We start from the raw sequence: 25,881 nt of genomic DNA, 5'->3' as shown, positions 1-25,881 counted from the left end.
CTTGGGACTTACTCCATGCAGACAAACCCATGCTGACAGTGCTGGGACTCTGACGGGTCCAGGAGGCATGCTTTGAAGTCAGCAAATACTGGCTGGGCACTTACTGTGTGTGTTGCCAGGCAGGGACAGAGGGGAGGTGCGGGCAGGTCCTTTGTGGTGGGGGCAGCAAGGCGTCTGGGACGGGGGAAGGAAGAGTGGCAAGAGGTGAGTGGAGGAATAGGGGAGGAACCTGGCCAGGGTAGGGAACTGGCACCAAAGGTTTCTGAGCAGGGCTTGACCTAGCCAGAGCTGGGTTGAAGACTTCTCCAGAGGGGATGGACTGAAGGAGCAAAGATTGTTGACCATGATGCATGCATTCCAGCCAGCACTTGGCTCTCCAGGCTGCGTGCCCTGTGCCTTGTGCCTTGTGTCTCCCTGGAGGAAGGGGTGCCTGTGGGCCAGGTTACCTGCTGGAGCATCTTGGAAGGGCCAGGAGGGAGTGCCCAAGAGCACTCAGCAGAAGAAAGCCCTGTCTTCCTGTGGGCTGCCTCACACCTTTTTTTCCAGCCCAGCCCTGTGCAGAGCTTAGCTTGGCCCGGCCTCTGACTCTCCTGGCCCGTCCCCTATCTCTAGACCACTTCAGCTCACCTACAGCTCGCTTTGACCTCCTCCATCCCAGACTTCTTAGAGGCATCAGGATGGAAGTCTTTGGGAGGGAGCAGGAGGCCCTGCTTTTCACTGGATGCTGAGTGAGGATGGGGGCAAATGGTTGTCCCTTCTGCTGAGTATTTTGCATGGGTTCTGGCTGGAATTGAGCATGGAGGTCTGCAGTTGAGGGGTCCCCTGAGTTTGGGGAAACCAGGGAGAATCCCAGAAGGGTTCTGTGCAGAATGCCCCTTGTGAAGCCCTGGGCTGGGGCACCCTGGGGAAGATCCTGTGTGAGCCTGCCCCTTGTCAGGCCTCTGCCTTCTCCCTCAATCCCCTATTCTTTGGGAACATTTTCAGGAGGCTCTCATTTTTCTGCATTTGCTCTATCACCCACCGCCATATGTATTTTCTGACATGATGCCCCATCACCCCTAAATACTCCCATGTCTACCTTGCAAAAACAAGGTCACTCCCTGCGTCATCCCTGCGCACCCTCCCCATCGGCGATCAGCAGGGGTGCGGCAGGCCCCGCTCAGTGTTGCCGACTGTCCCGATGCTGGTCCAGGATCCTGTGCACGGGTCCTCTGCATCGAGCTGTTCCCAGTCTGCAGTAGATCCTCAGTCTCTCCTCATCTCATGGTCCTTGCCAATCTTAAAGAACTTGTTACTCTGGGACCTTCAGACCCATGTCCAGACTCAGGCTGAGCCTTCCTGGAGGAAGCACACAGAAATGGAGCCGGGCATCCCTTGGTGCTTCGCACTGAGAGACTCCACCGTGTTGACCCATCCCACCACCTGTGATGTCAGCCCTGATGGCCTGCTCAACCAGCATCTGCCAAATTTCTCCACTGTCAAGTCGCCTTTTCCCCCTTTGTATTTGACTAGCACTTTATGGAAAGAGAGTCTGATATTCTACTAATTTTCTGATCCTCAGCAAATCTCTGCCCAGCAGCCTTTGCATCCATTTGTGGCTCCTGCTTGTCTCAGTACCTGCTGTGGAAATGCCCGATAGCAATGCCCAGTGTCCGCCATTCCTTCTGGACTTGCTGGTTGGCATTCTACTGCACAGAAGAGCTGTCCCTCCTCGTCCATTGATTTGCTTATTTATTCACTTCTCTACCTCAGCCTGGACTCGCAGATTCCCATGTAATCCAGTGGGTTATCGTCTGCAACCCTCACTATGTATTTTAATGCTCAATTGTCCTAGGTTTGGACCATGTGCATTTCAAGTTGGTGTCTGTTATTTGACAGGTCTCCATCACTCTTTGAGCTTTTTCTGACTTTCCAGCACACGCGATCTCAGGCTAATCTTGTGCTTTCCCTGCTCCAGCCCAGGAATCTGTGATTTCTTCAAAGAGCCCTCCCTCATTCTTAGTAGTAGAGAGTGGTGTTTAGAAACCAAGGTCTGAGCGTTTGGTGTGCTCGCTGCTTGTAGGTGTGGAAACATACGTGGAAATGTGTGTACACATGTATCTGTACTACTTCAGTATCCATCTGTATAGATCTGTTTTTAATAATCCTGAGTTCATACCACTACCTCCCATTTTAATCCAATACCTCGGGCTTCTTCCCAGCCTTCCCTGTTCCGTGCTTGCAATGTCATCTCTGGCAATGAGAAACTCACCTCCCATTATCTTTCATGTATGTGTTTATTTGCTCAGTGGTGACCCCCCCCGCCCCCTCCTCACCTGTGTGCACACACATGCACAAGAGTGTGTGTGTGCATGTGCGTGTGTGTAGGAATGTGTGAGTGAGCCTGTGTCTACCTGCCAGCCTGTGGCAACTTCTCTCCCTCAAGTTTTCCAGCAGGTCCCTCATTTTCCCATCCTTCCCCTGGGATTTTGGGAGAGGGAGCCATCATCACATAAATACCAATAAAGAAACACCAGAAAGCAGGCCCTTGGGATGGGCAAGTGATAGTCTCTGCCCCACCCCCAGGCTGGCTTAGCAGCCCCTGTACAGTTGGCTGGTAGGCGGACTCCTCAGCATTCTTCAAGCACCTGCACAAGGAACACACTCTGACCCGCCTGGCGCCTGCCTGGCCCCCTCCTAGCCTAACTGCAGGGTCTGAGTTCTCAGGAGAGCCTGCTCTTGTCCCTTCCTCCAGCATTGACCTTAGTGGGGCCACCAAGAGGCTGTAGCACCCCAAACCTTCCTGCCCTGCCGGGGCGCAGCCCCAGAAGTAGTTGGCTGCATTGTCAGGCGCCCACCTGTGCTGGGGTGGAGTTTGCAGAGGTGGCCATAGCAGCTGGCCTGGCCCTGGGGATTGGCTCTGCCCCTAGCTGTAGCCTGCTCTAGCGGCCCTGCCCCTAGCTTCCACCTCCATTCTGTCTGACACTTTGGGCTGATGCTGTCTGCCACCTGCAGGGTGCATCAAAGGAGCTGTAGTGCTTCTGGCATCCGTGGGCCCCCAGGCATGTGTCTCAGCAGAGGTAGGAGCAGGACTGTCTAGTCTGGTGCATTTTCAGAGGCAAATAACTGACTGCAGGGCTCCTCCATGGGACAGCCTGTGAGAAGAAGCACAGGGATGCCCCCCACCCCCCACCCCCAGCCTTCTCCCGTGGGCATAGCTGTTCCAGAGCCAGACACAGGTAGCCTTATTCATGGGGAGGGACATGGGTAAAGGGTACTGCCTCCCAGGAGCTTAGGTCATCTGGGCAGGAAGGCTGGTCAAGAAGACAGCACAGACCAGCTGGCTCCCCGTGCCTCTGTGGGTGGTGGTGGAAGGCGGGGCCCTTTAGCATCCAGGAGCCCTCGGGATGATCCCAGTCCTCACAGCCACATTCCCAGGGACTCCAGGAGGCCACTAGGCCATGGGCAGCACAGTCAGGAGCCCACTTACCTTAGGGGCAGGGCTGGCCGTTGAGCCTAGGGGTCCTGGATCTTCTGCCCTGGGAGCTCTTCCTCCCTGCTGGACCCAGGTCCTGAAGCCTTGGAAAGGAGCACCAGCTCTTTCCCCATGGACATCCACCACCACAGGGACAGCCAGGGCCCTGAGAGTCAGTCCTGGTCCTGTTGGAGATTCTACTTGCAGCCGAGCAGAAAAGTGTCTTCATTTAGTTAGGAAGAGCCCAAGTGGGCCAGCCAGATTTTTCTCATGAACACTCTTGTCAGATGGTTCCTTGCCACACCTCGGTGTGTGACACCTCTTCCCTTCAGGCCCTTGTAGGGCACTACTGGCCTCTTGACCCGAGGGATCTGCACTGTCCTTTAACCTGGAGGGTGGGTGACCAAAAAATCCCATAGACCCAGGACCCAAACTGGGGGAAAACCAAAGTCACTGGTGATGTTCCATCCTCATCCCAGGGGGTCCCTCCTGGCACTTGCTCCTCCTGGCTGCATCTGGCTCTGGGGCAAGTCTGCCCTCCTGGGAGACAGACTGGGCAGGGCTTTGGGCTGTTTTCCCCCACAGGTCCGTCAATTAAGGTAACTCTGGCTTTTGATTCCATTTCCTGATATTAAGAGGACAATGAACAGTGGAGGAGCACCGGGGAGCTGGAGGGCTGTGTGGGCTGTGTTTTGGATCCTTTTCCCTTCCAGCCTGGTTCTGGCCTTTGGCAGACAGGATCCTTGCAGCCTCACCTCCAGGCTTGTTCCTGCTCGGGGCTCCCTGCTGCAGGCTCAGCACCCCCAGAGAGGCTGGCAGAGAGAGTTCGAGGCTCAGAAATGTCTTTTCTGATTGTCAAAGTCCTGCTCTTTGGAGAAAACCTGGAAGTAGAAACAGCAGAGAGAGGAGGAGAGACAGTGGTACTTGCCAACATCCTGGGCACAAGTTGGCATTTGCGTGACTGGTGCTTTTTCTGCAGGCCACGGAGAGGAGGAGGTGGAGGGGCCGACATCTGGGCTTGCATTGGCATCTGGGTGACTTGCAGTCTTTTTCTCCCAGGCCACAGAGGAGAAGGAGGAGATGGAGGAGCTGCAGGCCTACAACCGGCGGCTGCTGCACAACATCCTGCCCAAGGACGTGGCCGCTCACTTCCTGGCCCGCGAGCGGCGCAATGATGAGCTCTACTATCAGTCCTGTGAGTGTGTGGCTGTCATGTTCGCCTCCATCGCCAACTTCTCCGAGTTCTACGTTGAGCTGGAGGCCAACAACGAAGGTGTCGAGTGCCTGCGGCTACTCAATGAGATCATCGCTGACTTTGATGAGGTGCACAGTGGGGCCTGGGTCAGGCTGTGTTCCTGGGAGGGGCCTACAAGTCCCTGGTATGGGAGGGATGTGAAGAGACTTGGCGCCCCCTTCTACCATTGTGACATAAGCAGTGATGATGGGAGCTCTGCCGGCGGGAACCTGACCGTGTCCCCAGGTGCTGCAATGGGCACCTTGCACACATGGCCTCTCTCATCATCATGTGACAGATGAGGAAACTGAGGCCCACAGAACTCAAGTGTCTGGCCTGAGGTCACTGCCAGTAAGTGGCAGAGCTGGGGTTTCAGCCCACACTGTTTGAACTTAGCCTTTGGCAGCTCCCTGACTGGCTCGCTGACCACCATTCCTCTCATGCCATCTAGGGTGCATGGGGTCCCAGGGCCTGGGACAACCCAGTGTCTGTGCCCAGGGCTTTGAGAGAACCAAAGGAAGGAGGAGTCCTCAGGCTAAGGGAGGAGGCAGGACAAAGATGTGAGGCCCTGAGTAGCAGAGGCCGAATTGAAGCATTCCTTCATTTCCTTCTCATACCCCAGTTGAGCACCTGGCGTGTGGAGGCACTGGGGATGCAGAGCCCTGTAGGGCAGTCTTGACCCTGGGAGCTCCTGAGTCATGGGCGTGAGAGGGGCCACCCCAGCGGGCACGCAGGGCCTGGGCATGGGGCACAGGGAGAAGCAGGATGATGGAGCTGGGCCAGGCAGTGTCAGGAATGGCCTGCAAGACTCCCGGGGCAGTGGAGTGATGGGAGTTGGCTGAATTGAGTGTGGGAAGGCTTCCAGGAGGGCCGGGGCCAGGGGGTAGGGAAAGAGTGTCCTGCTGGACAAATGGAGGTTTCCCTGGGTGGGATGGAGGTGTGAGCTTGTTGAAGGGGAGACAAGAGACCCAGAGGTGACTAGTGACCTTGTCTTCAGGGCTCTTGGTGTGAGGGTGGGTAGGTAGCCCACAGGCACTGTCCAGCGGGTGAGTGAGTGTGGAGGGGCCTGGCTGTGTCAGGAGCGTTGCGGGCATCACACTGATGAGGATGGAGACAGGCCCCACTGTGTGAAGAGTGGACACATGAAGGGCCATGCTGCTGCACTTCCCTGGACATCCTCTGTCCCTCCCTGTGGCCCTCGGTGTCCCAGGCTTGGGGTGACCCAGGTTTGGCCTCCTTCATCCAGATCATCAGCGAGGATCGGTTCCGGCAGCTGGAGAAGATCAAGACCATCGGCAGCACCTACATGGCTGCCTCCGGCCTCAACGACTCTACCTACGACAAGGTGGGCAAGACCCACATCAAGGCACTGGCCGACTTTGCCATGAAGCTGATGGACCAGATGAAGTACATCAATGAGCACTCCTTCAACAACTTCCAGATGAAGATCGGTGAGTGGGGCCCCAGGGAGTGCTGAGCCCAGGGTGCAGTCAGGCAGAGGGCTGGCAGGGGCTCCCCCATACCCCATCCCGCATCCGCCATTGTGGTCCCAAGGTAGAAGACCAGGCGGCAGCAGAGGCTGATGTGGTGTGTTCCCTGCTCTTAGTAGATGGGGGCAGGCATGGGTCACTCACAGCGGAATCTGCCCAGAGCCTGGCGATGCCTCTGCTGCCTTTTGACATAAGGGCCACATGGGTAGGACACCCCTTGGTGAGTTCCCACCTCACTCAGATGCAGGGCCGGCCTGGTGGGACCCAGGCTGTGCCGGCTCGAAGGGCTTTGTGGGGGATGCTCTGTGCCAAGGGCATGGGGCCTTCTGGTGGTTGCAGCACAGCAGATGGCAGTCCCATTTGTTTCGAGTAATACTGACCTAACAGCGTTGTTTTATTTAAAAGTATTCCACATTCATTCAGTAAAAATGGAAAACAGTAAAATCAAATACTTGATACATTTTAAATACAAAATGTATAAACATGTTACCAGTCATTAAATTTGCAAATTTAGAACAACATTAAACATGTAATCTGCAAAATCGTTAGCAAAACAAAGTGAAATAGTTTAAAAAACTAAACATTTAAAGAATCATGTGATAGTGACTGTGAAATGATTATATTCTGACTTCTTAAAAAGAGTTACTTTTTACTTTTTTTATACAAGTTATGAAATGGGTCAGTGGGGTTATTGTTGAGTTGAGGTGGTGAGCAAAATCTTCCAGTGGCTGCTCATCCAAACTGGGGAAAGAAATGGTGAGGAGGTTGTGACAGGTCAAAGCCCTGGATCTTCCCTGGACTCCTTCTTTGTCACATGCCTTGCCTTGGTTGGATGGCTCTGGAGGGGCTGTGCCGATACCTCTGTGGTGTCCGGCAGAGGTCCTGGATCAGTTTCAAAATAGTCATGACCATATTCTTGCTCAGAAAGTCTTTGAACCAAAAACATATGTATTTTTTCTTTTTGTAAAGTCAGTTTTGTTTCATTACCCCCAACCTTTTATTTTGACAAGTTTCAACTCTACAGAAGAGTCGAATGGTAAAATGAAAACCCAGGTACACACTTCCCCATGTGTTCCACCCTACTGTGTCCATAAAATAACTGTGGAATGCCAGCTCTGAACTCGTTCCACAAAGCCCAAAGTATTTCTGCAGTTTGTTTGTCCTTAGAATAGATCTTACCGAGGGTGTACAGTCTGACGGAGCACAAGTTAGTTTTGCAATAGAAAGCTGACTTGGTGGAGTGTTGCTCCTCCCGAGGTCTGTGGAGGTAAAGAATGCTTTCTGAAAGAGCAGGCCTTTGTTCTATTAGCCATTTAATGCATTATCAACTCCCTGGGTATGTTTCAAGCCATCAATGATTCAGATTTCAAATTTTTAAAAATTGCAATTATCACCCACAGAAGTACCGGCATTTCAGTTCTCAAAATTAACACATTATACCGAAATATTGGATGACTAAAAACCAGTATTGTGATCATTCGTGTCCTTGGGAGACATTTTGTTGCAGCCTGAGTGTCAGGAATCGGGCTTTCCCTGGGCCAGCTGGCTTGCTTTATCCCATAGGCACAGTGCTTTGTGGGCTTGGCCAGGTTTGCATCCTGCACTGGCTGCTGGAGGCCCCGAGCACAGCCAGCTGGGAGTCTGCTTTAAGTGATGTGCAGCCTCCATTTTTGCATTAACGTCACGCACTCTTGGTCTTGTGTAACATTGCCATTCTTGTTTTCCTTTCACCCCATCTCATCCACCTGCTTTGGTTTGCATTTTTCTCCAGTGTGTGTTTTTGAAAAGCCTCAACTCCTTGATTGGATCAGGCCTGGGGACTGAGTGTAGAATCTGCCAAGAGGTAGATAAGGAGCCGGGCAGGCAGCTGGGAGCCTGTGTGGCAGCTCCCCTCCTACAGACTCAGGCTTGTCTTCCCTGGGTGGCATGGCTTTGGGAAATAGAAGCCATCAGGGCTCAGTCTGGTCAGCAAGGTGGACAGTCCAGCCTGGTGATGGCACATGGGGTATAAAGCTGCCTGCGGCTTGGAAGGACTGATGAGGAGGGTCGTGGAAGGAAGTTCTGAGGACTGATGGCATTGCTGACCAAGTGAGGGTCACCAGGGGCCTAGTTTGGAGCTTCTGTTTTCAGTCCTGCCCTTCACACACAAGAAACAGGCAACAGTGAGGCCTAATGAGGACAGTATGAGACCGGCAGGTTACACAGGAGGGGATGCCCCGTGCCTGGAGACAGGACAGGAAATGTCTAGAGAACATCAGTTGAGCCAGATACATGGGGGCAGGATTTAGCCTGGGGAGGAGGAGAGAGAACGCTTCAGGAGGGAGAAGCAGCTCAGCGAAGGCTCAGAGGCAGTGATGCTCAGCGTTGCCTTGGGTGGGACTGGGAAAGTGGGCAGAGGAGAGCCGAAGTGGTGGCCAGAGCTTGGTGCTGCAGTGTGCCTGCCGCAGCTCAGAGGCGGGGGAGCAGGAGGACTTGGAGAGAGGAGACTGGCACAGGGCGATGAGTTGGGCAGGATCTAAGAGTGAGAATGGCGAGGAAAGAAACAGAAGAATGAGGAAGAGAGACACAGCCAGTCTGATAGGTTGCGCCTAAATGGCTCCAAGAGGAGGAGGATTAGGGAAAGGCAACTGCATTGCACAGGAGGTCACTAGAGACCTTGAAGAGGGCACTCCTGGTGAGGGGTGTCGAGGACACAGGTGCAGGCTCCTTGTGTCTTGCATTCACAGGCATTTGATAGGAGCAGGGTAGCGGGAGGCTGCAGGGTTTAGCACAGCCTTGGGCCTGGAGGCCCACGGGTGTCTCAGGTTGGGAGTCAGAAGGACCTGCGGCATGTGGGGAGACAGATGGTGGCAAGGTCAAGCCAGAGATGTGATGACTGTGGCTGATTCCTGTCCCCTGCAGGGCTCAACATCGGCCCCGTGGTGGCCGGGGTGATAGGGGCACGAAAGCCTCAGTACGACATCTGGGGCAATACCGTGAACGTGGCCAGCCGCATGGACAGCACCGGTGTACCCGACCGCATCCAGGTGAGTGCAGGAGCATCCACCACCCCTCACCCCATGGGAGGGCCTGTGTCTGACACCGAGAGGTCTTCAGGGCAGGCCACCTACAGTTCCCAGTCAGAATGTCTGCAGCCAGATTCAAGGGTGATGGGGCTGTTGACGCTGATGTCTTGGAAGCTTGGAGAACACAATTGTGTTTCAGGCCCTCAGCACCTTGGACAGATCTTCAGGCTTCTGCAGAGCCCTCTACTGGACATGGAAGGGATTGGGGGCTGCTGGGAGTGGATCTGATTGTAGAGGCTGAGCTGAGAGTGCACATGCAGGCCCCAGTGCCTCCTAGCCCAGGCACACAGAGAGGATGCAAAGATGTCTGCAGGGAGCAGGTCTTACCCATTGAGCCTGCAGCACTCCTGGCCTGGCTCAGGAGAGCCAGTGGGGGCTGCTGGCCCTGGGATGGTACCTCCCCCAGCCCCAGCAGCCAAGGGCCCTGGCCACAGGCTCAGAGGCCTTTTCCCCTTGCTCCCTCCTTTGAGAGCTGGGCTTGTGGTTTCCAGGCCTGCTGTTCTTCAGCTGCCGCTTTTTGAGCCTTCCTTGATTCTCTGCTGCAGTCTGATGGCAGAGGCACCGCCCTAGGCAGTAGTCCTCCTGCACGGCCCTCACCCCCAGTTCTGTGTGAGGCTGTGGGAGGTCAGCTCGCCTGGCCTGTTTTTCCAGGTGCTAACTGTGCTGCTTTTAAGGCCTTTTGCCAACACTGATGATACTGCTTAAATGTCCCAACTTCTCTCCCCCACAGGGCCTCTGAATAAAGGGCCTGACCCCAAGCAGAGTCCTGGTCCACTCAGCCTGACCTGGCTGAGGTGTGGATGCTGGCCGAGGGGCCTGGCCTTAATCGCCTTTTCTCACCTCCATCCCTGTGCAAAGGAGAGAAGGGCAGCAGAATGGGCCTAGAGATAGGAGGAAGGGGCATGTGTGTTTCCAAGGCTTCCAGCCCATTCAGGGACAGGCGCAAGGGACTCTCTCAGCAGCCACCATAATGACCCAGCAACTCACCTTGTGTGGGGCTGCACCACACAGGAACTGCAGCTAGTAACACAGTGGGGTCCCCTCTCAGCAGCCCACCCAGCACTCCTACCCCCTGCTCCCTGGCACTTGCACTCACCGGCGGGCTTGCAGTGTGGCTGGGGTGGGGAGCTCTGACGATGCTCACAAACAGCTCTTGGGTCATCCCAGGAGCCACTGGCTATGCTGCCCCTCCCCACATCTGTCCCCCACCACTCTTCTCTTTCACCCAGCAATGGGATAGTGAAATTAGTGAGGCCATCGGTGAGCTCTCTTCTTTGTTCCGAAAGCTAAAGCAGAGCCAGGCAACAAGACCTGGACCTAAGCACAGGCCCTGCCATTTATTCACTGTGTAACCTCAGGCTCGTGACTTAGATGCTCTGAGCCTGAGGGTAATAATAGTAGTCACCTCACAGGAAGATGCAGTGAGATAAGCAAAGGCTCTCAAATGACCTGTGGTGAAAAAAGCAGCTTTTAATCGTTCTGATCTGTCACGGAGGGATGCTTTTGTACAATGCACTGGGGACACACTTGGAGACGGGCTGCAGCCAGGTCAGATGGCTTTGAAAGCTCCCTGGCACTTACTGTCCACTCCTGAACTTATTCTGGACTCAGGGCAGTCAGTCCATGGACCACAGGCCACACTGAAACAGCACACACAAGCTGTCCGTCACAGTGCCTGGCACGAGCAGGTGCTGAGGGTGAGAGCTGGCCTTGCTCTTTTCTTAGGATCCCTTCCATGGTGAGCTGCTGTCAGTCCCTGAGAGCACCACAGTGGGGCAGCTGCCCCTCTCCTTCTGTGTCAGGGGCGGCAACAGGGCTGGGCAGTCAGAGGTGGCTCTACCCCACAGCAGTTCATGGCCAAGGCCATCAGTGGCTTGCCCTCTCTCCTCCTTTTCCCCCACAGGTCACCACAGACATGTACCAGGTGCTGGCTGCCAACACGTACCAGCTGGAGTGCCGGGGCGTGGTCAAGGTCAAGGGCAAAGGCGAGATGATGACCTACTTCCTCAATGGAGGGCCCCCGCTCAGTTAGCAGCTGCTGGCCAATGGTGCCAGGCAGCCTGGCCTCCAGAGGCATGGAAGCAGCTTCTGTGTGTGCCGGGGGTGGCGGGGAAGCCATGCTCCAGCCCGCAGGGCTGCGCTGCTGAGATTTTCCACTTGGACTCCAGAGCAGCTTCTGCCTTTGCTGGTGGGCAGCGGCCTCTGTCCCAGGCCCCGGGGTGCCAGCGTCCTGCGAGCACCCAGCTGACCAAAGATGTTTCCCTCTGTAGAAGACTCTGCTAGACTGGGTCTGAAGCTTGAGTTTTCTAACAGGTGCTGCTGCACAGGTGGAAAGGAGCCATGGGAATGTGTGTGTGGCATGGCCCAGACAAGGGCAGGGCTGAGGGAGGGGCCTCCGACTCAGCTGGGGGTAGACGGGCTCGACTGTGGCCTGGGAGAGCCTAGGGGGCCCCAGGGGTCTGCTTTTCTATGTGAGCCTTTAAACTTCAGACAGGCCACCACCCTGCACCTGCAGGGGCTTTGGCGCAGGAGTGCTGGCTTTGGAGGGACTGTGGCCTTCATCGTGGTCCTCTGCCCACACCTCCAGGCACACAGACAGTGCCCTAGGAGGGAAACAGAACTAATTACGAGGGGGAGGCAAGAGGACGCCAAGCAAGGAGTGGTGATGCTGAGAAAAATATTTATTAAATAAAACAAAACAAGTTCTCCGTGCCCTTCTTTAGACTATGCTAGTTGTATGCGTGTAAGAGAGACACAAGCAAACGAGGATGCCACTCGGGGGGAGGGCGGGGATCCCCACTTGTCTTTTTTGTATTTTTTATTTTGTATTATTGAAAGCCTTGGAGATCTCACAGATATGCCAAATTCTATATTTTGTAAATTCTCTATATTAGAAAACAGCTGTGCACAGCAGGGCGTGTGTGCTCATTTGTACTGTGTGTATGTCGGTGTATGTACTGGTGTATATGTGTGTGTGTTCATGCTGTGGAACTGGTCTCACACAGGATGTGTTTCCCTCATTTCAGATTTGGCAGTTTTGGGTTTTCCCAGGTACCACCAGAGCAGTGGATGTGTGCTTTTGGGGTACCATATGCTCAGATTAAGTAGGAGGATGCATGGACACATTGCCCCATCTTTCTCTGACACACGCACACGTATGTACACACATGCACACACCCTCCTTCCCCTAAGCAAAACGCAGATGGAATAAGAAAACAAAAAGCTGCTTTCCCATCCCAGGCCGAGCTGGAACCAAGGGAAGCAATCTCATCCTGCAACAGGCAGTGTGGTGCCCGCCACCCTCCACCCTCCACCCCCTGAGATTTCAGACGTTTGCGGCTTACAGAGGCAGCTCCCATGGATTCCAGAGTGCTTACAGAAGGCCAGGTGCTTTGCAGGCTGGGACGAGGAAGCCAAGCCTCCCTGGCCTACTCAGTTGGCCAAGGTGCAGGTGGCTCTTCCTGGAGCTGTTCACTCAGACTAGGGGATGCAATGTGCAGCCTTCAGGTTTGCAGAAAGGGAGTGGCCTTGACCTCCACCGGCAAACCAGGCAGAGGAATGGGTAGAGCCCAGCTTTAGAGTCCACAGGGAAAGCTAGCAGGAATTCTGTTTTATTGGGAGGGGGCAGTTAAACATACCAAGAAAAAAATACTATTTTTATAACCTATGAGGAAGGCATTTGGAAAATGATACTCTAGCACAGAATTCAGTGGAATCCTTAGGGCCCATGCCCAAATCTTTCCATTGCTTCTCAGGTTAGAATGATCTTCACCTCCAACATGAGCTTGGAGGTGATGAGGCAGTGGCTTTGTGCCAGCTGCCACAATGTGACTTTGATGTCCACCTGTACCACCTCTCACTGGGCTCTAGCACCACCCTTCCCTCCCCGCACACCAATTGAACACAGCTCTGAGAAGCAAAGTGTGTGGACCCAAAACTGCCAAGCCTGAGTCTGTCCCGTGCTTCTGCTGCTCCATCCTTTGAGTTCTGCATTGCCATCCTGCCGTCGGCTGCAGGAGGCCTGCTTTCTTCCAGCTGCTGTTCTCAAGTTCCCTGCCCCTCCACATCGCCCGCCAGTGGTGTTGGGTTTTCGTTCTGCTTCCAACCTGAGTAAAGTGTGTGCGCTGAGTTCATCCCATGTTCTCCCATGGTCATGGCCTCCCGGCCCCATGGGGACCCCTCTCCCATCCCAGCAGTGACTGGTGACAGTGTGCAGGTGCAGTGCTAGCTCTTCGTTCCCTCTAAAGGGTGTGCACTCTTTTTATTCCTACTCTTGCAAAAACAGATACGATTATGATTTCCCATGGAAATTGAAAAGTCTATTTAAATAATTTAACTATTAAACACTTTCACTGGTAACGTGTCCTGGTCTGATTTGCAGGTTGAGCCAGGGGGGGCCTGGCCCTGGGTTGAAGAACAGTGTACCCAGCCTTGGGGGTGCTGGGGAGGGGAGCCACAGAGGGCAGAGAACTCCCCTGAGCGGGGGACAGACAGCACCTTGCTATAGAAATAATGTTGGCTGAAGACTGCGGTCCTTGTGGGAGAACACTGGTGACCGTAGCAAGAGTCAGTGCATGGGGCTGGGGAGCAGGTGCACCCAGAGCAGGAGGCTGAGGAACAAGAGCTGAGTAGGGACCAGAAGTGAAGGGGATACAAAATCCAGGATCAGACCAGAAAAGACCAGGTCCAGGGAAGGATGCTCTAATATGTTTATATGTTGGATGAGCCAAACATGTTTATATGCCACGGGAAAGGAAGGTGAAAACACAGGCATGGAACACAGATAATGGAAAGGACCCAGGCAGGTGAGTGGGGACAAGCTGCAGGCCAGAAGTGAACTGATTTGACCTGCATAGCTAATAATGATGGCATTCTCTGTGTGCCACACTGGGATATGCACCATACAAACATTATCTCATTTAATCATACTGATGAAGGAACTGAGGTACAGAGAGGTTGAGTTATTTGCCTAAGGCCACACAGCTAGTAATGAACAGAGATGAGTTTCAGAGCAGGCCTGTCTGCCGTCAAACCCCATGCAAGGAAACTCATGCAGACCTAGGACTCCTCTCCCCGCTGAGAGGAAGGGAGAGGTGGTAGGGGAGGCAGGGGCCCCTGTCAGCACTTCCGCCTGCTGTGCCATCAAATGCCAGGTTATATTTGGGTTAAGGAAAGAAATTCAGAGGGGGTGGCTCACATTAAGTTGAACACAGGTATAAATAAAGGCAGCAGTGAAAAAGATTTCACAGCTTCACTGACCAGTAGCCACGTGGGGACATAGATGTGACAGTCCTGGTCATGTGGCCTCCTGCTCCAAAGAAGGTAGACATCATTAAGGACTTCAATGTGCCTGCAGAAAGATGTCATTTTACTGAGGTAAGACTTTAAGTCTGAGAAATTTTCATGTTGGAGTACATTCATTAGAAAAGGAGACCAAATGATAAAATGTTCAAACTTCAGGGGCCAATTGGCCTACGTGGGAACCTCAGCTCCTGAAGAACTTCCACCCTGCTGTAGCCAGTAGAGACTAGGCCCTCAGGCAGGCTCCATGAAACCACGCGTATAGATACCAAGGAAATGCAACTCAAAACCATCAAAAGCCCTTTCCAACCCCATCCCCACTGAGCTAGTCCCAGAGAACCTACTTGTTTCTCCCTTACAAGGGTCTACTTTTTTCCAAAAGCATATTCATATCTAGAACACCAATAAGCAAAAAGTTGATTTGAAAAGATGCTTTTGATAGGTGGGGTGAGTTTTGAACACCACTTTAACGCCCACTGACAGCAAACATCACTAAAACCAAGACCAGACTTCAGCCAACATGGTGATGATTTGACTGTAGTGTGATGTTAGCAGCTAATTAGCGGGAAGACAGTGAATCCTGGTGCATTGGAGAGGCTGAAAATAAATATTCACCAGCTAGCCACGTTACTCTTAAGACATTCAAAGTTAGAAATACATTCACAGAACTTTTCCAAAAGCAAAATTACCTGAGTGGCATGTAGTTAAATGACGCCAGGAGCTGCGGGTTTTCCATAGTGCTGCAATGGCCACGAGCTGCTCATCAGCGGGATATGAGCTTCCTGGAGTCTGAAAAAGGTGCTGAGCCCGGGTCCCTGCAGGGCAGGAAAGCCTTTTCAAGCATTTCAGTATATAGTGTTCACAAGTGCTTAGCAGATTCTTACTGCTGCCTGAACAAAAGAACGATGATGGCAGTGACAAACACGCTCTGAAATCCAGCAGCTTTTGAATTTGTCTAAATCCAAATCACACACTAAGAGAACAAACGCTGTCCAGTTCACCTTCAGAGGGAAGGGACTGACAGGGCTTGGCCATGCTGGCCCTGGCTGCCCACCGCAAGGCCCCCATCACCGAGCGCAGGATCAGGAGGAGAGTTGGAAGGGCTGCTGTTATTTATGGGTGTGGGGAGGGGGAGGGCATAGCAGACCAGAGAGACCATCCCACTCCATTTGGATGAACTTCACGGTGTGTAGAGAGCTTCCACACACATTTTCTCACCTGTGCCTCCTCAGGCCTGGGAAGCCATTCCAGAAAGGACCAGAGCCTTGCCCAAGGCCACCCTGGTACTCAGAGCAGTCCCTGTGGCACTAGTCCAGAAGCACTTCTGTTCAGGGTGCCCATCTAGCTGGGTATTGAAGAGCTTGGCAGGAACAGCGGGCTCGCCACTCCTCAAGGTTAACAATAGATGAAATGAGATCTGATGACTAAAGTGGGCTTTTCTTGTCCTTCCAGATTTTCACAAAAGCCGTCTTGGTGGCTTTTCATCCCTGTCTTGGGAAGGAAAATGTGATATTGGCTGTCCTCTTGCCATCTTTCTTTCCCACCTGCAGGGTCCCTGCTTGACGAGACGGACATGAGCAAAGGCAAATGAGGGCATTGGAGTAGCTGGTCTCCAGGCTCTCTCTCTCCACTGGCACTCCCTGAGTCTAAATATTTGTGTCACTCTCTATCCAATCTTCAAGTGCCAGACCACATGTATGGTGCAAATATAAACACAATCTAATTAAGACGTTAAGATTTAGAGCCAAAGCCACAGAGACAAATGAGGTAAAAGCATCGTGCCAAGGGGGATCTGTGGGAAAATCACCTTCAAACCAAAGTCAGAACCAGCCCTTGCTTTGTCCTCCTGCAGACACCAGTCTGGCCCAGCAGCGTTCACAACATCAGCACAGTCAGGGGTGTCTCCCTTCGAGGGCCCCATTCAGGAGTGAGGGGTGAGTGGAGATCAATCCAGGTTCACAGAGCAAGCAGAGGGTCCAGAGAGGGAAGGGGAGGAAGACGGTGAAGAGAAGGATAGGATTCACCTAGAGTTGAGGGCCAAGTAGGCAGGCATCCTGTCCCCACGGGATTCCCAGCGCCCAACCTCACCTGCCCGAGTGTCTAGTGAGCAGAGCTGAGCCACTGAGGGCATTTGCATCCCCACGGCCTCTCTCTCCTACTGCTACTCCATCAGGGCCATGAATTTAAAGAATTCTCACTGGAATCCATAAGGGGGACTATCACTGTGTTTTCCCTTGACCGATTTCTAATTTAGATCTGCCTGGAATCTCAGGTTTGTCAGCATCTCTAGTTAGCCTGAGACTAGTTTTCTTACTTTGCAAAATTGCTTCCCCACTTTGTTAGCTATAGTGGCAGTCCCCTCCCGGCTCACATGGGTTTTTTTGGAGGGTGTCTTTTGCCTCAGATTCTTTTAAAAGCCATGTTGCATATGTGCAATTTAAGAGTGCCTTTCAGCTCTCACATCCCCAGCATCTGCATGATACTGCAGCTGAAGGCTGTGGCTGCCTCCCCACACCCCTCACCTTCCCATCAACGCGTGTGCACACTCACGAGGGCCCTTAGAGTGTGGGCACAAGGGCTGCCGCCATCCATGAGCAAATTGTAGATCAGATTCGAATGTTCCAAGTCAGGTGTGTTGGGACCAAAATGCTGGTTCCATGCTGGATAGGGCAAGGTTCTTAGAGGCACCTCCCTCACTCACCAGCACCCCAGTGCCTGGGAGACTCTGCAGGTACTGGCGAGCACAGTCTACCACTCCCAGGTGTGTGACACAGGGCTTCATCCTGCTTCCTTCCCTCAGGTGGGCAAAGCACCTGGCCTACAGCAGGCATTTGGCAAATGTGAGTCCTTCAACCCCCTCTTCTCTCTTTGGATGCACCTCCAGTGCCCTGACGAGAAGTCTGCCCACAAGTGCCTGCCTGCTAGATATTTCAATGGGATTCTTACTTAAGTGGTGGCTTCTGAAAAGTTTTGTGCAATGATTTACGACATTCAGGGGCATCTGCAATTTAAAAGACTCTTAGCACCTTTAACTGCAACAAGGAAGACCACAACGTGGTGGCAAACGCTCTCCTAGCACTTGATGTGCCAGTCTCTAAGTGCTTTACATTTACGCACTCAATCGTCACAACACTGCTTTGCCAAAGGTACGATCATTATCCCCACTTTACATCTGAGGAAACTGAGGCAGAAGGATTAAGTAATTTGCTGAGGTCACCATGCTAGTAGAAGAGAGAGCCAGGGATGATTCTGGCTCCAAACTCTTAAACACTATTTTACACTGTGAAAAGTTCCCTTCTATTTTTTGGTTAATGTTTTCAGAGGGATCACAAATTCCCTAATCACCTAACAGAATTCCCATTAAATGACATCAAGTCAAAGAATCAACCTATTCTGGCATTTTGCTAGGAAAACCAAATGTTTGTAACACCCAAATCACCAATAATGCTTTTATTTTCCACATCAAGATTCTTTAATTTATATGTTAGTTTTAGTACAAGTACTAAAATGTACACTTCTTGCCCTAATAGCTAAGGTATACATAAGCTTCACCATACGTCTTGCAGCCATCTGTCTGTCCTATGTCATTGTTATAAATGTAGAGATTTTAAGAAACTATTTTATTCAACCTGGGACGTCTATACTGTAGGAGTTAGCACTGACCTGATGTCTTATTTAAAAGTAATGTATATTACCTTTACATATATTCCTTATATATTTAAACGTATTTCCACGTTATCCAGCTTAAAATCACATGGTGGTTAAGAGCATGAGTTCTGAGTCAGATCTGGACTGAAATCCTGATGCTACCACATGAGTTAGGTTGTGATTGTGGTCAAGTCACTTAACTTCTTCATGGCCCAGGTGGCTCATTTTTAAAAGAGAAAACCTTCATAAATGCTTTTGGTAAAGATGAGATGCTTAGCATAGTGCCTGTCACACAGTATACATTGCCATTTCCCCCTTCATGTCTGCTTCATCTGTTCACACTGCTGCTAAAACAGTAAGAACCCAGCTGTCGTCAGTCACACACACATTCCCTAAGAAGTGTCTTTCTGAGATGCACTGTGGCATAGAAAAATGAGCACCAACTTTTAAGCAACTTAAACCCAACTCCAAATTTGAACTTCACATCCACCACCAAGTGTCATACCATACGAAGACAAGTTCCTGACCTGAGTCTTGGTTTCCTCAAATGCAAATGAGATCGTGCCCGCTCCACCTCATGCTGCCATAAGGATGAACTACGGAGAACCCAGCACTGGCCCACAAAATGAGCTAATAAGCATTCTCCTCATTAGTCCTAGGCACTGGAGAGATTCAAAGTTCAAGAATGAAATACTTTGTTCATCTTTAGGCAAGGTCCTTTGCAACCCAACCTCAAAGAAAAGTGCTGGCACAATGAAGGTAAGCAAGCAAGGCAGAGCTGGGGAGGGGACACCAGGAACAAATGGGGAGTGGAATGCCTGAGTCCTGCTTCCCGTTGTCAGATGGCGCCTGAATGTGCTTTCTGTTGGGTGATGCTTGTATGGCTGTGCTGTGAGATGCAGGAGAAAGGGGCGAATGTAAACCGTGGGTGGGTTTGGGCTGAAAATACTGTTTGTTGCCAAGGAAACACAAGGAACGATTCGTAAGGCTAGGATATTGATTTCAAAAACTCTGAGAACTAAGGCTGATCTCTGAGTTTCCTAAAACCCCCAATTGTGCTGAGACGACTGATTACACATCAGCATTGCCAACGCAGAAGAAACCTGAATGCCCACGCATCAACACCACTCACTGTTAACAAGCAGGAGGATACGCGCCACGTGGCTTCCAACCACACAGTGTTTCCACGTTTCTTTTGATTTCGTCTACTAAATAACCTAGAAAACTCAGCCACTCAAGAAAGAGACAAGAGTGGCAGCCAGTTTTTCTCTTTGAAAAACTCGATGCTTAAACAGGAGGCCGCAATCTGCCAGCATTCAACAGCAGCCCCAGAACATTAATGATCACACACCTCCAACCTTACCGGTAATGCTCAGAGTGACATTCTCAGCTCACTCAGCCCTTTTACACAAACTCAGTCACAACCCTTGGAGCTGGGTTTCTTTTGTTAACTTTTAGCGAGGATATTACTAAAGCCAATTTAACCCTAAAATCAGACCTTACTTTACCACAGCATTTTTAGGGAGAAAGACTTTGGTTCCTTAGAGATAATAAGGCAGAAAAATACTATAAAGCATTGAACACAGACAAAGAATGTGGCCCTAAAGAGTGACCTATAACTTGTGGTAAGGCTAAGTGTTCAATGCGGTTTTGAGTGGTGGCTGCTCTTGAATGTATGTGTTCTTTTACCACACACTCCACAGAAGTTCTAACTCTTACAGTGGGCCAAAAGTCTGTTAAAATAGTAGCAAGGAAGGTGTACACACACACACAACCTTTGTTGAGTTCCTTGGAAACCCAACAGCTCAGAGTATGACCTTAGGTCACTTAGTAAACCTTTTGAAATGAAGGCCAAGCAATTGCCTTTTAGGGGAGCAGCTGACCTCAGAAGCCACGGAGGTTAGGTCCCTTATGACAAACTTCTGGTCTCTGTGGAGCCCTGATGAAGTAGGAGTCTAATGGGGTTCCACATGTGGCCTAACAGAAATGGAGCCGTCCATCTCTCCACACTAGATTCCACTGTGGAGACCACATTTACTGCAATATAAATGTGCCAATCCAGGGATAGCACACTCACTTTCAATCTTATAAATTACAGAATTGGGTAAAGGTTCTCCATGTTTTAAGGCATTTGTCTCAAATGATTTTCAAGCTTAACACTTGTTTTCAGCTTAGGATTCTTACTTATGAAAACAAAATCCTTTATTAACCACACCTACACAAATCCCCCCAAATCCTGAAATGGAAGCCTATGAAAGCTGGTACAAGGTAAGGATCCAAGGCACAATCATAACATGTAAATGTGTGAAAATCGAGAATTCTGTTCATTTTAGCACTTCACAGGACCCCCAGTGAGAACATCTTTACTAGAAGGCATCAGGAAAGGCTCTCCCCTAAGGAACTGGTATGCTTTTCACCTACTGATAGGGCAGTGCATAACTTCTTTCCCTACCCTTAGCCTTGATTTCCAGAAAGTTCCAGAGTCAAATTTTACATACAATAATGTATGTAAACCCTCCCTTCAATTTTCATTTGTTTTTCTTCCCTTTCTGTTCATATTTCATTAACATGGCTGTATATGTCTTTTCTTGGTATGCTGCTTCAAGTGCTTTTGGGAAAGAGGCCAGGTATTAATGTAAATATATTTCAAATACAGACTGAAAAAAGCAAGCAAATATTGCAATTATCTTAGTATATAAAAGAGGGTATCTTCGCTCTCATGGTACACCTTAATCAAAAAGCAGTATTTAGGAATTATCTAAATTAAAATAAAATACACCTATTAGGATAAAATACTCCAGCAGCAGGCCTGGACTCACCAATTTCAGAACCCCTCAACTCCTTGGCTTTACCAAGAACAGTCATATTCCCTGAATATAACACTGGTCACCTTCACTAGTTCCATGCTAGTGCCAAGAGCCCTGCACTAGATCTGGGTTGTGTGTGCTTAGCTATGTGAACTGGGTAAGTCATTACCATCTGATAACCTCTGTGTCCTCCCCCTTAGAATGAGGGCAGCTACTACTGCTCCTATGCTACAAAACTCACTATGAGGAGGTAAACTCAGGCTTGCTCTTAGAAGTGCAATAGAAACAGAAGATCATACACCATGGAGGCCTAAAGTGATTCTTTCTAAAGAGCCTAAGGACTTTTTTTTTTTTTGAGACAGAGTCTCACTCAGTCACCCAGGCTGGAGTGCAGTGGTGTGATCTCGGCTCACTGCAACCTCCGCCTCCTGGATTCAAGTGATTCTCCTGCCTCAGCCTCCCATGCAGCTGGTACTATAGGCGCCTGCCACCACGCCCAGCTTATTTTTTTGGTATTTTTAGTACAGACAGGGTTTCACTATGTTGACCAGGCTGGTCTCAAACTCCTGACCTCGTGATCCACCCACCTTGAGCTCCCAAAGTGCTGGGATTACAGGCATGAGCCACCGTACCTGGCCAGGACTTGACACCAATTTCTTTTTCTAAATTCACAGTTCTTTTTTTGGCAGCATGATACAGGTGGGGAAATGATATAAACACGGAGATACAGGCACCAAATAATGAAAGAAAACATTTCTATACATAAAACATTTATACCTGTTTTCATTTTTTTACATTAAGATGTAAACATCCTCTTATCCAAAATAGCCAGTGAAAAAATAAAAACAAAAACAAAGTAAGCCTTTAAAAATAGTTGGTGAGGAGTTTTCAAGTGTTCTTGCTGAATGTATCCGAATACCAAACATTGTAACTTGTCAGTTCAATGACAAGGAGGTAGCTCCTGAACCAAACTGGCGCGAGCTGTGTCAATACAGAGCAAAATCTCAATTAACCAGAATGCTCCAACTTCCCTATTTACAAGAAAACTCTGTTTTAACCATTAGTTTAGAAAACCTTTCTTTTTTGAGACAGAATCTCGCTCTGTCGGCCAGGCTGGAGTACAGTGGCGTGATCTTGGCTCGCTGCAACTTCCACCTCCTGGGTTCAAGCGATTCTCCTGCCTCAGCCTCCCGAGTAGCTGGGACTAAAGGCACGCGCAACCACACCCAGCTAAATTTTGTATTTTTAGTAGAGATGAGGTTTCACCACATTGGCCAGGCTGATTCTCAAACTACTGGTCTCAAGTGATCTGCCTGTCTCGGCCTCCCAAAGTGCTGGGATTACAGGCCTGAGTCACCGTGCCTGGCCTGAAACCCTTTCTAAATTGAACCACTTCACTTTCCTGGCTACAAAATGCCCAACACAATTCAATGGTGTTTTGATGATTCAGGATCTTGTGATGCCTTGGGGTATCTCTCAGAATATGCATACTTTTGTTAGAGGAGAAAACTGGAGCCAACTACTGTTTCCTGTTTTACATGAATCCCTGAAATCATAAGCTTACTGTCTTCCTTTTACCTCATTCTCCTAAAAGGAGGGTGCAGACTAAGGTTCTAGTTAAGCAAGATTTTACAGTTCTAGACATATCCACAAATACTGGTTCACGCAAACAAGACAGTTCACTAACTTTTTACCCTCTGACTATTTCTCTACTTAATAAATATGCCTAGTAACAACAATTACAATGTAATGGGATCTGTTTTTCTGGATATCAAATTTCAGTATCCTATGAATTCCTTGTTTGAAATATTTTCTTTAAAAAACAAAGGAAAATCACTCATGAAGATGACTTCCAAAACCATGAGAGTTATAGATTTTGCTAGTGGAATCAAACTGTGCTTCCTATATTATTAATTCATAACTGCTTAAACAATCTTTAAAATGTTATCAAAAAACAAGTAAGTTCTCTCAGATACTAGGGGCTTAATTCCTCAAAGCCATAAAATAATGAGTTGCTAGGAAAGCCACCTTCTGATTCTTAGTACAGTCAAGCATTTCCATAGTGCGGACCCATGCCACTGGTGGCACACCACATGTCTTTAAGTGATGCACAACATAGAATAATGCTGAATCACAGTGAGAATGTCATTCCCTTTACAGTTTCCTTTTATCCTCTGACTATTCCAGAGACAGTGCCTCATGCTGGTGCTGGTAACATCTCCCTCACTGCCACAAAGAAAGAGCCTAAGATTCGGAGCCTTTCTAGGCATTAGTTTCTAGCTAGAACTGAACAACATTTTTTGTGTTCATCTTATTTTGTGGTTACCTTTTATTTATGGCAAACTGATACTGGTTTTCCACTTAGAGCAGGATTCATTTTTTTTAAAAAACTTTAAAATTTAAAAGATAAATATTAAGAAAATAATACAAGTAGTACTAAAGAGACTGAAGTTTGGGAAACAACGGCTATAGTCTGAGTCATATTTTTTAGACATGATTTCAAAAGAAACAATAAATGTGGATTAGAAAGGAAACATCCATTACTGTATTTTCGATACTTGTGATGTTCCACAGACGAGCTCATCACAGTCTTCTTCTACATCAGGTGATTTCCAGAGTTAAGATTCAAGCAAAAATATAAAAGTAAAAAGAACCAATTTCACACCATCTTGGACTTAATAAACTCGTAGTACCATAAATGTGCAAATAATCTGATATTTATCATAGTCATTTATTTAAAACATAAACTTTCCAATTTCTGCAGCTTTTTATTTGGTCTACACTAATGCCTCACAAAGGCAAACTCAGGTTGTAGAGTTCCTCCTGCCTGGTCCTCAGAGCAATACCACATCTATTTTCTGAACTCTTCAGGAAGGATTCAGGACTGCTGGCCAAGACTTCCAATGGCATATGACTGTTCTTCCACTGTTATGGCCTTGAAGAGAGAAATCCCCTCCTCCTCTGAATGATAATCTCATGGCCAACATTCTTCTGAGAGGACTTTTCCTAGCAGGTCTTCCATGCTCACAGGCACATCATGCTGATTTTAAAAAAGGAAAGTTGGAGAGAAAGAAAGCAGAGCTTCTCCTCTGTGGGGAACAGCTTCTTCAACACAGTGGCAGTTATGATATGTTCCCTCCTTATCCCCCTGAAGCCAAGGCAATAGATCTGAAGGATGGTGTCAGACATCATAATCGGGAGCCTTGCCCTGGGCTTGCCTTAGCCAGATCTGTAGTGTAACAAATGCTCCCACAGTCACATGAAAGAAAAGCTGCCAGAGGTTGCGCAGTTCATAGAGATACATGTTGCATAGACAGATTAAGCCAAAAGTCAAAAAAGATTTGACATTCCGCCAGCCGGTGTAGTAGACAAGTAAATAACACTGTTCAAAATATAAAAATGAAAGATGATTAGGGTTACAGGAAAAGAAACAGATATATAAAATTGTAACAGGTCAGAGAGTAAAATATAAGAATGGATAAGGTTATTTTTTATCTAGGGATAAGATAATGTAGCATATATCTAAGATATTCAGCTATGAAAGTTCCACAGTTTGAAAGGGAAATAGACTTTTACTCTTACGTTTTTCATTTTTCAGAAGAAAAGCATTTTGTATCATATTTTCAATGGAAGTACAATGGAATGACTTCCTTGCAAACAGGCTGAGCAAATTCCCCATGGTGACAGGCAACTAAGAAGCATTCCCAGGGTCTGCGGGTGTTCCATTCTCACCCAGGAAAATACAAAAAGCACATACAAGCTATTCTACAAAATGGACTCTTAATATAACCTGAGTCTGAGTATTAACAAAATCCACAACATTTTACTAGTCCCCCACTGAGTACAAGGAACTATGCTAGGTACAGCATCTGACTGAACATTTGAGGGAGAATTCATTCAACAAATATTTACTCAGGGCCTGCTACAAGTCAGGCATTGTTCTTCAGTTGTAAGTAAAACAAAGCCCTTGTTCATATAAATATTAAATTTTAATGGGGAAGAATTATACATGTATTTTAAATATATAATATCAAACAGTTATGTCTTGAAAAAGAGAAAGCAGGAAAAAGGGATAGGGAATAAGAATGATAGTGGGTGCTATTTTAGATGAAACCGTCAAGAAAGTACTCCCCCTCTCACCGCTCCTGCCCATCCTGGCATTCACCCTTTACTACTTTATTTTTCTCCACAACATACTATAAACATACTTGAGAAATGTGCTTATTTTGTTTGTCATCCATAGGCTTTCAATAGAATCTGTTTCATGAGGGGTGAGATTTTTTACTGTTATTTACTCATTTATCTCCAGTGCCCAGAACAGTGCCTGGGACATAGTAAGTGCTCAATGTGTTGAGTGAATAAACTGTTTTCTAGAAGATGTCTAAAATTCACAACCTGGTAAGTATAGGAACCACAAAGTCTAAGAGAGAGGCCCAGGTCTCTCTGTGAAACTGTGTCCAGGCTTCAGAATGGGAAGGACATACCAGTGTCTGTTATAATGCAGAAAGAATGTGGAAATGTTCTGTTAAATATGTTTAGTTCTTATACAAATTTGGACTGTTTACTTAAAAAGAAGACTGCTATCCAAGCAAAATGAATTGGAAGTATTTATCAGTGATTTTCATCATATAAGACTGAAAAAATAGAAAAAAATAGCTTTTTCTTTCTAAACAATTTTAAAGATGCAAAAACAGTTTACTGTATACGCTTTGTTTACTGTATACTCTTCACCCTATTCCCCGTTATCCTCTTATGTAATCATAGTATAATCATCAAACCAGGAAATGAACATTGATTCAATACTCTTAGCTAATCTACAGACTTTATTCAGATTTTGCCCATTGTCCCACTAGGGTCCTTTTTCTGGTCCAGAATCTAATCT

At 49.0% G+C, this 25,881-nt stretch overlaps 2 protein-coding genes across 8 annotated transcripts in view; one reads left to right on the top strand and one right to left on the bottom strand.

Moving 5' to 3' along the window:
- The window catches only part of ADCY5 (adenylate cyclase 5), a 167,040-nt gene extending 153,438 nt beyond the window's left edge, over positions 1–13,602 (top strand). The window contains exons 18-21 of one of the 2 annotated variants that reach the window (XM_031009482.3): positions 4,514–4,777; positions 5,935–6,139; positions 9,080–9,204; positions 11,147–13,602. In XM_031009482.3, coding sequence (XP_030865342.2) covers positions 4,514–4,777; positions 5,935–6,139; positions 9,080–9,204; positions 11,147–11,275 — 723 coding nt within the window. In that variant the 3' untranslated portion in view covers positions 11,276–13,602. The remainder of the gene's footprint in view (positions 1–4,513; positions 4,778–5,934; positions 6,140–9,079; positions 9,205–11,146) is intronic. The other variant, XM_055383817.2, reaches the window with a different exon arrangement.
- The window catches only part of SEC22A (SEC22 homolog A, vesicle trafficking protein), an 87,991-nt gene continuing 68,647 nt past the window's right edge, over positions 6,538–25,881 (bottom strand). For 2 of the 6 annotated variants that reach the window (XM_004036190.5, XM_019024311.4), the window contains exon 7: positions 21,753–24,381. In XM_004036190.5, the coding sequence (XP_004036238.1) occupies positions 24,181–24,381 (201 nt within the window). In that variant the 3' untranslated portion in view covers positions 21,753–24,180. Of the gene's footprint in view, positions 7,438–13,938; positions 14,594–15,233; positions 15,360–21,752; positions 24,382–25,881 lie in introns of those variants that run through there. The other 4 variants (XM_055383820.2, XM_055383822.2, XM_063704111.1 and 1 more) reach the window with 3 other exon arrangements.

Source organism: Gorilla gorilla, chromosome 2 (genome assembly GCF_029281585.2).
Source record: "Gorilla gorilla gorilla isolate KB3781 chromosome 2, NHGRI_mGorGor1-v2.1_pri, whole genome shotgun sequence".
Lineage (NCBI taxonomy): Eukaryota > Metazoa > Chordata > Mammalia > Primates > Hominidae > Gorilla > Gorilla gorilla.
This window is presented reverse-complemented; position numbering and strand designations above follow the sequence as displayed.